The sequence below is a fragment of the Drosophila mojavensis genome, unplaced genomic scaffold, assembly GCF_018153725.1.
Source record: "Drosophila mojavensis isolate 15081-1352.22 unplaced genomic scaffold, ASM1815372v1 contig_74, whole genome shotgun sequence".
Taxonomy (NCBI): Eukaryota; Metazoa; Arthropoda; class Insecta; order Diptera; family Drosophilidae; genus Drosophila; species Drosophila mojavensis.
In genome coordinates this window covers 755,738-766,700 of record NW_025318899.1, presented here as the reverse complement: position 1 = coordinate 766,700, position 10,963 = coordinate 755,738, and the positions used below count along the sequence as shown (strand labels likewise).

General features: G+C 45.7%; 1 protein-coding gene across 1 annotated transcript in view; it reads right to left on the bottom strand.

Moving 5' to 3' along the window:
- Positions 1-987: 987 nt before the first annotated feature.
- Positions 988-10,963, bottom strand: part of LOC6586410 (protein trachealess) — a 29,958-nt gene continuing 19,982 nt past the window's right edge. The window contains exons 4-12 of the mRNA XM_044009774.1: positions 8,331-8,566; positions 5,705-5,772; positions 5,262-5,571; positions 5,002-5,123; positions 4,648-4,725; positions 3,314-3,507; positions 3,128-3,234; positions 2,919-3,066; positions 988-2,748 (exon numbers count right to left, since the gene is read on the bottom strand). Of these exons, the coding sequence (XP_043865709.1) occupies positions 1,290-2,748; positions 2,919-3,066; positions 3,128-3,234; positions 3,314-3,507; positions 4,648-4,725; positions 5,002-5,123; positions 5,262-5,571; positions 5,705-5,772; positions 8,331-8,566 (2,722 nt within the window). The 3' untranslated portion in view covers positions 988-1,289. The remainder of the gene's footprint in view (positions 2,749-2,918; positions 3,067-3,127; positions 3,235-3,313; positions 3,508-4,647; positions 4,726-5,001; positions 5,124-5,261; positions 5,572-5,704; positions 5,773-8,330; positions 8,567-10,963) is intronic.

The following is a 10,963-nucleotide window of genomic DNA, read 5'->3' as shown; positions in this document are numbered from 1 at the left end:
AAACTAAATCAATTCAGAAAATTGAAGGAATTATTTCAAAAATGTTTTTTTTTTAATTATAATTATAATCGTAATCTAGAAGAGGAAGCATTTGATATGTTGTAAAAATGTGAAGTATTAATTTTAATATTATTATTTATTAATTTTTATTATTAATATTAATATTTATATTTATATAAATTGATTTTTATGTGATATTCGAGCTGGTGAAAATGTACAATTTAATTTAAATAATTAATAACAATTACCATTAGTTGAATAAGCATTTTGATTTAATTTTTAGATTAATATTGTGTTTATTTTTAAATATATATTGTTGTTGTTGTAGTTGTTGTTGCTGGCACACTATCCAAGTCTTATGCAAGAGTTTTATTTCGTAATTAATATATAAGTTTATGTTTTAAATTTAAATTTAATTAATTGCATATATGCCGAGTATTTTTTTATGGAATTTCAATGGGTTTTCTCGTGTGAGTTGTTTTTGTGTTTAATTTAAACTTAATTAATATATTTATTTTGTAATTAATATACAAGCTTACACATTATTTAACAACATTGAATGTTTTAACATTTGCCAAAATATTTAATTAAAAAATTGCTAAACAATTTTCAGTATTCAATCATATATACTATTTTAGATTATTTTTTTTTATAATTTATTTATTTTTTATTAAATATTTGCTTGCATTGCTTAGGCATCTGACTCAAATATTTAATAAAATACAATTTCTTTAGATTTGTATTTAGTTTTTAGTAATTAATTTTTAATTCTTTAAGGTTTTATGTACAATTTGTTGTTTAAATATTTTAATTATTAAATATTGCTTAGACATTCAAATAATATTTATTTTAAATTAAGAAATGCTTAAGCAAAACTTATAAAATATTGCTTCATATTTTAATTTAATTTAAAATTTTTGAATAAAAGAATATTCAAAACATTATTTTATAAAATTTGCTTAAGCATTCCTTTTCAAGATTATTATCATTATTATTATTATTTTTTTTTTTAATTTTTGAAATGTTTTCTTTTTATTTACAGCTTGAAGCTTGGCTTAAAATTTGCTTGCAAACTTTTCACGCCTTCTCTTTTCCTCGCAGCAGCTGCTGGCACTTGGTGGTGCGAGTGGTGCAGTGGCTCAGTTGTGGCTGCCCTTGCGCGCATTGAAGAACATTCGCGCCACTTTGCCCAGGGCGCCAACAAAGTCCCAGCGCTGTGCCTGCTGCTGGTGCTGCTGCAGCTCCTCCTCCTCCTGCTGCTGCTGCTGCTGCTGGCAGTCGCGCCTCGCCTAGGAGGGCGTGGAGTACCAGGCACTCGCCGGGCTGCCCTTGTGGTACAGGTGGAAGCTCGAGTGGGGCGCGAAGTATTGCGGCTGGTCCAGGTTGCTGTAGGTGACGCCGCCCTCCGTCGTGGTCGTGGCGTGCGGGTGCATGCCCGCCGTGTAGGCCTGCGGCTTCAGGGGCAACGTGGCGCCCGCCGAGCCGTCCACGGGCGTGGCGTATTGGCCGCGCAAGGGGTCGGCGTAGTCGTAGCCGGCATTGGAGCCCACCAGGAGGCCGGGAGGCGCGGCCGCCGAGGGCAGCTTGGCCGAGTTGTTGGAGTCGCGCGGCGACACGGAGCTGGGCGGCGTCATGGCGTTGTGGTAGTCAATGGAGCTGTGGTAGCCGCCGTAGGTCGACACCAGGTTGGTGAAGGCGTCCGCCGAGTTGCCGCTCTTCTGGCCCACGGGATGCGGCACGGAGGCAGCTGCCGCCGCCGAGTGCAGCTGCAGATACTGGTTCTCATAGGAGGACTCGCTGCCCGGCGGCGTGGGCAGCGGCCCGCCCTGCTGCTCGCCGTAGAAGACGCCGGGCACGCCCACCCCAGTGGGCGTCTGCCTGGCTGTGGCGCGTATCACGCTCTCGCGATTCGCGTACAGCTGGCGCAGCAGCGCCGTGGCCGGCATCGGGGCGGGCTGCTGGTAGGGCGTGCCGATCCACTGGATCGTGCTGCTCTTCTCGTTGGCATCTGCGGCGTGGAGCTGCTGCTGCGCCTGCTGCTGCTGCTGCTGCTTGATCAGCGCGTCTGTGCTGAAGTCTGTGCTGGGCTGGTTGTTGTTGTTGTTGTTGTTGTTGTTGCTGGGCGAGGGCAGGTGCTTGGACATGGCGTGCTCCAGATCCTTGACAGCCGAGTCGGCCGAGGCAGCTGGCTGCACGTCCTCCACCATGGAGGGCAGGCGGCTGCGCGGCTCTCGCTGCTGCTCCAGGGCGGGCAGCTTGCTCAGCGGCTGCTGCTGCTGCTGCTCTGCCTGCAGCTGGCCCACCTGGCCCACCTGTTGCTGATCCGCTTGCTGCTCCTCCGCCTGCTGCGCTGCTTTGCTCTTGCGCTTGCGCTTGCTGCTCGGCGCGCTGCCCGTGGGCGTCGGTGTGGGCGTGGGCGTGGCAGACACCGTCACAGGCAGCACGCCGTCCACCTCGACGCCCAGCGGCGTCGGCGAGTCCTTGATCAGCGCCAGGCTGCTGTTCAGGTTGCTGCCATGCGCCGCATTCCGCCCCCTGCCCCGCTGCGTGTGGCCCTCTGCATCGGTCTTGGGCGAGCCGAGCCCCAGCTTCATGTCGCCACTCAAGTGGGGATTGCCCTCGCCCGAGGCATCGCCGCCAGGCGAGCCGCTGCTCTTGTCGTTGCCCAGCCCCTCCTCGTGCTTGATGCTGTCCACACTCGGCTCCAGCTGGCAGCAGTCCAAGATCAGATTCTCATACTCACGATTGCTGAGGGGACAAAGGAGAAATGACGATCGGGTTAGTCGGTTGTGATAGACTCTATTTATACCATTCATTAGAGACGTTCGGGGCTCCCTTAAGTATCTCTAAGATATCTTGGGACTTTCCCTGGGATCAATTCCTTATCCTATTCCCACTTGTACTCAGGATTCACCCACCTTATAACGTAGTTGACGCAAATGATGTTCTGCTCGTCGGCATTTTTGGTGCTGCAGACGACTGTGGCGCAGGTCTGGAGCCAGGTGTAGCCGCCGTTCTTGTTCATCAGTCTGTAGTAGCCAGTCAGGACCTGCCCCTTCTCGATCACTGAAAGGGAATTCACATTGCAATGAGCTGCGATCGATGGGCGGGGCTCAGAGGAACTTACGATCTGTGTGGCTCTTGCGCAGGCGATTCGCATCCTCGGCATGGCAGAGGCAGTAGAGACTCTTGTTGACAAGATCCTCGGGCGTGTAGTCCAGCAGGTCAGATACTCTGCAGCAGAAAGGAGAGAGAGAGAGAGAGAAGGGATATCAGTAAAGGCCATTGGCCCAGGTAGACTGACCCCACTCACCTAGGCTCGCAGTGCGCCACGCGCAGATCGAAGTTGACGCGCGTCACAAACATGTCGCACTCCAAGCGTATCTCGTGCACCGAGGGCGGCGGCAGCGCAATGGCCAGGGCGACCATGCCCAGCAGCGGAGGCTGCGCCTTGCGCGTGTGCGAGAAGGTGTACTGCGGACGCAGCTTGCAGAGCAGCAGCACCACCTGCAACAGCAGCAAAAAAACAAGACAGACCATCGAAGAGTTAGTGAAAATAGGTCAAAGACTAGCTGCTTAAGAGCTAAGATAGAGAGAGACAGATAGAGCGAGAAAGCAGCAGTGAGAGGGGAAGAACTGCTCACGTTCAGCAAACTGCTTGAAAGTGAAGTGTAGCAGCGAGCTTTCAGAAGACTATCGTGGCACAGAGCTGAATGCTATTATATACAGTTGACGACTGAATGCGATGATTGATGATGTTTTTGATTGCACTTAGTGACAAGAAGCTGACAGTTATGTATGCAGACTGCATTGGTCGCTTGATGTTTCGAATTGGATTGAGTGACAAGAAGCTGAAAGCTATACATAAGTGCTGGCTGAATGTGTTTGTTGGCTGGTGATTGTTGCGTATGCTACCACAGATATAAACAGTAAGATATACATATTTTCATATTGTAGATGGATAGAAGTGTTCAAGGCATATTGAATGCGCATTGCCATATGCTGCATTGCTGTCATCTGCTATAAGCATATGGTAAATAATATAGTATATAGTGTATGTGACTGTTGAAAGTTGAGTATATATAACAGATATATTTGTATTATGTGTATATTCTAGCATATAAAATATATTGGAATTTCCTGAACAGACAGTTGAGTAATGTGATATATTGGAAATTTATTGACAATACGTACATATAAAATGATGTGATAGAATTATTATGAATAGTCCTATATAGCATATTTGTATGTATATTTATGTGATGATATATAGTTTACTAAAGCAGCTATATTCGCTGTTGTTCAATGCAATATCAGAATGACTGTGGGCTATCTCCTCTTGGCTCTTGACTGTGCGTAGTGTATATAGCATAGATATATGGGATGACCGATATCAGTATAGTATAGTGGCTATATTCGATGCTGATCAATCTAAAATCAGTTTTGCATTGCCTGCTCAAACGAAATGTGGCCGAAAATTGAAAAACTGATTGATAAATGGCGCCTCGAGAGGCGTCGTCAAATCATAAACTAAATTAAATTTTGCTTCTTTTGATTTTTAATTTTTTAATATTTAAATTTTAGGTTGTTTAGAAATTTGTTTTAGTTGCTCTGCATTTTGTTGTACTGATTTCAATTGATACGTACCGAATAGTTCGAGGCCGGATTCTTAACATTTTTACCATTTGTATTGCTACCGCTGCAATTGCTGGTTGCATCGCTCGCCTGTAGATAAGCATTGGGATGGTGATGGTAAAAAATGGCTAACAGACAGCTCTATATATGTATGTATATATGTGTGTATTGTACGTTCAACCAAAGATCGGTTAGTCTACTGCCCCAGCACGTCACGAACCGGACAAACGAATTCGCTAAGTGTTAGAAAGAAAGCTACGAAACCAAAAACAAACTCAAAAGGGAACCAAACTAAGGACTACTACACTATGCTACAGGACTCGGAGTTGAGTTGAGTTGAGTTGAGAGTCAGTGCTTGAGGCTTACCCGGTAGCCGGAGGACTTGAAGTGGCATCCGCGCTTGGTCAGGGTCGACTTCATTCGCACGCAGAAGCTGCGATCGTAGCCCTTGTAGCCGCTCGTCGAGGCCTGCGTCATGGAGGCGGCAACTGCAAGAGGAAGATAGAGCGGAGTTTAGCTAAGGTCCAACTGGGCTGCGGTTAGTTGGGCTCTAACTGGTTAGGCTAGTTGGCTAGCCGGACGCCCGGGATACCCAGGTTCTTGGTAGCAACTCGGACTCGACTCACCGTCTGGATTGTTCGTACCGTGTGTGCCGCTGCCGTCGTCTGAGGCGCCCGACGTGGGTGAGGCCAGGCCAGCGGCACCGCTGCCACCGCCGCCGCCAGCTCCCACACTGCCGCCGCCGCCGGCGCCGCCACTGGTGAGGCTCAGGCCCAGCTGGTCGGCGATCTCCGCATGGTCCGCCTGGTGGATGTAGTCGAATATGCTGCTGCCCGTCATCTCCACCTGCGAGAGGCCCAAATAGATGGACACCGTTTCCGATATGTACAGGAAGCGTCCATCCGCTGCCACCGCCAAAGCGAAGCCATCCAGTGACTGCGGCAGAGAGAAAATGAAATTCAGTTAGCCAAATTTGCATAAAGTTAACGCCAAAGATGGCTGCCCGCATAGCAACTCATATATATCTTTCTCTCTTTCTCATTCTCTCGCCTCTCGCTCTTTCGCTTACCTGTAGTATGTGGGTGCCCTGATGTTGCTCGAACAAATCAACCGCGGGACTGCGTCGTATGGCTGCACCTGCAATGGAGAACGAAACGCATGCCAAGTGGCAGAGCGGTTAGCAATTGGCTAGAGGCAAAAGCAACATTCAAAAGGTGCTAAAACAAGGTGTGCGAGTGACGTATACACTTACAGGGTATATGGCATGCAGATTGTTATAGAGTTATAGATAATATATACTTATTTATAAGTGATAGACATAGATAAGATAGAGGAATATAGCCAAGCTTAAGCTGGTCTCGCTTTAAGCTAACTTGAACCTGATTCAAGCAAACTCCGACTGAATAAAGCCCTATTCATGGCTCTTAGCTTGGGTTGTTTGCCAATCGAAGTGGCCAACAGTGGTCATTGCCACGTCATGCTATGCTGGCCACGTCAACATTCAGTTATTGTCACGTCAAAGGCATAAGCGAGGTGCCTGAACGAGGGGGGGGACAACGACGGCAACGACGGCAATGGCAGCTGGCTGCAAATCGAGTCGAAAAGGTAGACAAGGCACTAAAAAATAATCCAAAATCAATGGGGCGTTATGTATGGCCAAAAAGGGGCCACAAGTGAAAACAGAGAGAGAGAGAGAGAGAGGGAGGGGAAGGGGGACGGGCGTTAGTTCAATTGTATTATTATGCGCAACTAAAGCCCAGAAGGCAGAGCAACAAGCTGCGGGCAATAAAAACCACTTCAATTTGACCCACAGACAAAAAACGGAACGGAACGAAACGAAATATATGTATATATATATATATGTATGTATGTATAAAAATATTATGAAAGCGGGGCGGGGTAAGGTCATTAAAGGCAAAGCTGTTATGGTGGGCCTCAACACCCACACAAGATAGAGAGAGAGAGAGAGAGAGAGGGAGACAGAGAGCGAGAGAGACACATATGGACAGCGGAAGCGGAAACTGTTTGCCAACTGGGCAACTCGAGGCGAGGCCAAGAAATCGCTGGGGATTCACAGCAGCCGCGTGGAGACGGGAAGAGCAGAGGGAGGGAGGGATGGGCAGGCTCAAAGCGCAAGGGAATTGGCATTGGACTAAAGCGATTTGCACTTGTGCGAATTATGACCTGGCAGCAGTCTGAGGGGGTTGCTTGTGGTCGGACGGTCTGTTGGTCTGTCGGTCTGTCGGTCGGTGGGCTGGCTTGACCGCCCATAATCGTAAAATTCTATAATTGAATTAAATAAATATGCTTCGCATGGGCCACAGCTGAGGAAATATTGCAAGAGCTCACATATTTATGACACTCGGCTCTGCCAAGAGTGCTCCGAGTGGGCAATCAAATGATGATGCGAGAATTCAATGAGAATTGCAGACAAGTTGGAAAAACATTTCAGCATGAAGCACAATTTCAATTGAATACAAATATAAAATTTATATATATATATATATTTATTTATATATATATTGGCATAGCATATGACTATGAGAGTCCAGCCTTATATTTACTGCTTAGAGCTCTGTATGAAACATTCAGGATATTTAGGATCGACTTTTAGGATATACTACTTTCCTTTTCATTATTTCAAATATATGGAGGTTCATTGACTAAAGCACTCTTTCAGCTTAAATGGGTATCAAAATAATTGTAGGTACTTTTTATTTCTGTTTCACGCTCAAGAACCAAATCAAGTTTATCTAACTATAAGATTATAAATCTAGTTTGATAGCAACATATTTCAGGCACTTTGATGGAGCAAACGGCAGTCCAGGTGAAAGCTGGCATGACTTGTCTCCATTAGGGTTCGTCATCTATTTTCGAAGTACTTTAACGACTGCCCAGATTCGTATAATTGCTTATAGGCTCTTTGGCTATAATGAGCTCAGTCGCTGTCCAATCGGAGTGGCCCGGCGGATTGGCTTGGCCTTCTGGAATTCCACAATGACAGCTATGACACACAGTCATGGCAGTAAAAACAAATCAACATATCAAATAGGCAGAGTGAGAGAGAGGGAGAGCGAGAGCGAGAGGGAGATCAAAATGGCTGCGCATGCGCAGTAAATAAAATATAAATTGCGCTTAATAGCGATATTTTATGCAAATGAATAACTGACGGCCCCCAAAAAGCCCCTCAAAAGCCCAAAACAAAAATATAAAGCCAATAAATTGTTTGGCTTCGGCATTTGTTGTTGTTTATTTTAAGGTGCGCGCGCATATTGTTTGTAATTTTATTTTATTTTCAATTTTTGGTTTTGTTTTCGGTTTTTGGCATAGAAAAGTTGACAAATCTGTGATTTCACTGTGCCGTTGCGAGGCGATGCCACTGTAAAATGTAGGCAAATGCGTTTCCTGCTTTCGGTTTTTATCGCTCTCGCACTCTCCCTCTCTCTCTCCCACTCTCTCCCTCTACCTATTTCTTCGCCGCAGCAATGGCGCACAAAATGGCCGCCCACGCTGCCGTACAGTCGCGTATGCAAATGAGCCATGCATGAAATTTCACTTACACTAGTGGCGCAAAAAGAGTGCACGCTCGCGATCTGAGTCGAGTTTGGCAGGGAATTTGATATGGTAAACGAATAGAATCATGTTTGGTGCGAAGAGTAAACTAAAGTTAGACAACAGATGGATTCGATACTCACTTTTTAGCTTGCTGCTGCTGGACGCCTCTCGGGTCCATGGCGGATCGCCGTGCCCGGAAAAGTCTCTCAGTTTCAAATAGCTAATGGTCAGTCTTATTATGGAGGCCTTGTCCAGCTGGCTGGTTATGGCTGCAGGCAGCGGCAGCATTTTGGCCAGCTCATAGAACTCGTAGTTCTCCTTGCCGCGCCGCGATCTGGCCGCGTCCCTCGACTTCTCCTTGCGCAGCTCCAGAATGCTGCAAGTGAAAAGGGAAACAGAAGATTAAGACAAGCCCAACAAAGCCAAGGCAATAAATATTGATATATTAGGCGGGTGTTAAGTAGACACTGACGAATGGGAAGCTGCGTCTAGGCCAGGCAGGGTACATCCTCCAGGTAGACACACTCCCGCTCCCTCTCCCTCTCCCTCTTCCCCTCCCTCTCACTCACACCTGTCGTCGCTGTGTCAACTGTTGGCAATTTGTTTGGCTGATGGAATGGTGTCAGAGTCCGAAAACAAATTGCCAGCCATTTGTCAGTCTTTCAACGGACCAGACTCTCACGATCTTGCCGCTCTTTGGTTTCTACTGTTCTAGCTGAAGAAAAATTGCCTCGTTTTCTATGCGCAACAGATTTTCCATTGTTGAATGCATCTCCCCCCAGAGAGAGGGAGAGAGAGATGTGTCTCTATCTTTAGCGCTGTGTGTTTAGTGGCAACAAAAGCTGCCTCCTCTTGTGGCAGATGCCGCTCGTCAGATACTCGATTCGATCTCTTTGAGCTGCACTCAGTTTTCCATTCAGCAACTGGGTAAACGGGCAGCCCACAGCCGACTCATGGCACTCCGAGCACTCCGAGCACTCAAAGCCAGCCGCTGCTGCTTCTCATATCGTTTGGCCCATCATCTTCGCCAGAAACTTGGCTTTAAAGCGTTCATAATTTAAGTTTGTTGTCATCTTTCCTTGTCGTCGCGTCGCGTTTCGTTTTTCTGTTTTTGCTTTTGTTTTTGTTTTTCGTGTTTGAGTGAAATTTCATTCCCTAGCATAGGAGCGAGCTTATGGGCATTCAAGCGAGGCTTGGTGCCAGCCTTTCCATACCCGGAACCCATTGAAGATGGGCAATCGGGGTATAATGGGCTTCTGAAAATGCATTAGCAGCCGGCATGAATATTCTGAATCTGCATGAAGACGACCTGGCTGGACATAGCTCGGTCCAACCGTCGGTCTGTCATGTAGATCATTTGCCAGTATGACTACGATATTGCACTGGTCTTCACTTGATATAGATATAGAGCCTAAAGGAGAAGCTATTGCATATGTACCCCTTAACACGAGGGTATTACGCCCGAGATCCAAATGTTTCATTTTATTTTATGATAGGGGACAATAAGCTCTGCTACTAAGATGTATTATATTTGGTTACGCTTCGTCTCTTAGGTTTTCCTTCGAGATTTTTACAAATTATGCAGATCTATGCATGGAATAATTACATAAATTGTTAACATCATTATTAAGCACTGCAATACTTTCAATATTTAAACTCAACTGTTTTCTATACAGATATTTTCAACAGAAGTTAACACACACACACACATACAGCATTCTAGATATTCACACATTTAAGAGCTCCATTCTCAATCAATACTAATTACTACGCATTAATTACAACATTTCAACACTGTTCCTTGAATCTTGGCCACCTTTTGTAGAGTATTTGAAGCCTCCACATGAGCACAGTCCCGTTTTCTTGCTCTTCTTCTTCTGTGGGCTGCCTCGCTTTAGCCAGATCTGTGGTTGTTGTTGGTCCGTCTTTCAGTTGCTGTACATTTCGTACATTTTGTGGGCTTTTACATTTATTTTAATGTCTGTGGGGCATCTGTAAATGCGCTCATCACACACACACTCACACACACACACATACACAGAGCTCGAGAGGTAAGTTTCGTGTAAGTTTGTTGAAACCAAAAGGCAGAAAAAAAAGAAGCCGCTGTGGATGATGCTTATCGTTGGGGGCACTGCCTCGCTGGGGCTATAAAAATATTTTTGTTGATAATTAAAATGAAAACGGCGTAAAGAGCGCTTCGAACAGAAACCCGTACAACATGCGTCTGCCACGGGCCAAGCCAGTTTTTAACCTCAGCAGCGTCTTTGGGTTTTTTTTAATTAGTTTGTTAAATCTGAGCTTGTTTTGAAATGTTAAGCTCAAAGCCTAAGAGTACCTGATGTTTCTTTCTTTCCCGAAAAACTTGCAGTTCAAAGAACTTAACTAGAAATGGAACCAGCCAATTCGCAATTGGCCAAAGAGTGTGAGAACCTGGCTCATTAATCTTGCCTGACTTCAATATCAAATAACATAATAACCTTTAAATTGCCTCCGCACTAAGGCGGACGAAATTAAATGTCTTTGCAATTTGTCAGGGCTGGAGGAAAATGCCTTGATAAATGATTTCTTGCGATTCGAATTCGCAAAACGGGAAAAATAAGAAAAAATGAAAATGAGGGAGCTGCGCGGCTATAATTTGGCGTGTAAATTGCATGTCATTAGCGAAATGAGAAAAGGGAGAGAGAAACAGTGAGAGAGGGAGAGAGATGGGCCGAGGGTTGTCTTAGTATGTGTGAGCTTTGAAAGCTTGTCCTTTCCAGCCTGATAGATATGC